This window comes from Oryzias melastigma, unplaced genomic scaffold, assembly GCF_002922805.2.
Source record: "Oryzias melastigma strain HK-1 unplaced genomic scaffold, ASM292280v2 sc00724, whole genome shotgun sequence".
NCBI lineage: Eukaryota > Metazoa > Chordata > Actinopteri > Beloniformes > Adrianichthyidae > Oryzias > Oryzias melastigma.
Genome location: NW_023417312.1, coordinates 1,956 through 2,658, shown reverse-complemented (window position 1 = coordinate 2,658; position 703 = coordinate 1,956). Strand labels below are relative to the sequence as shown.

Below are 703 nucleotides of genomic sequence, written 5' to 3'. Positions count from 1 at the left end.
AAAAGCAGAGATTAAACGTTTTTATTTCATTCTTTATAATTGCAATAATGGAAGAAAGATAAATGTATAAAGGAAAATGTATAAAGAATTAAAAGAAACTTTCAAAAGGGTTTACAAAAAAACACAAAAGAGAACGTTTGAATGTTTGCATTCAGGACTGGGAGCACTGGTCTCTCCTGAGAGTCTCTGAGACTGCAGTCTGGGATCCTCTCTTGGCCTCACAGGTCACCTTCTCCCACTGGTCTGCAGAGAGCCTCAGGGTGCTGCTCCAGCTGTAGAGGCCGTCCTTCTGCAGCACCCCGGGGCTCCTGCTCTCCTCCCAGTTGCTGCTGCTGCTGCCGACCACCTTCCAGGACAGAGTCCAGTCTGAGGGGAAGCCCTTGTTGGCCACACACATGAGTGTGGCCTTCCCCTGCTGCAGCTCCTTGGTGGAGGGGAGGAGCACGGTCAGGGAGGGCGGGGCACATGACCCACTACAGAGAAACAGAGAAAACATTTTAGAGCTGAGATCAAACTGCTGAGAGTTTCACTTTCCTCTCTAAGACCAGTAACCATGGTAACAGACAGCCATCACTGATGAACCACAGAAACAGAAGTTTCTGAAGCTGAAAAGTAAATGTTTTAATTTGTAACCGTTTTCTTATGCTTCAACTATTCTTCCAGTAATATTTTTTAAGCATCTTTGTTTTTCTGCTACATTAAA

General features: G+C 45.2%; 1 gene segment (V, D, J or C); it reads right to left on the bottom strand.

Annotated features, from left to right (window-relative positions):
• Positions 1–150: 150 nt before the first annotated feature.
• On the bottom strand, positions 151–464 carry LOC112140622 (the record flags this gene model as incomplete). The annotated part of the segment is given in 1 exon segment: positions 151–464. A coding segment is annotated over 1 exon segment (313 nt), but the record flags the coding sequence as incomplete, so codon positions are not given.
• Positions 465–703: the final 239 nt, after the last annotated feature.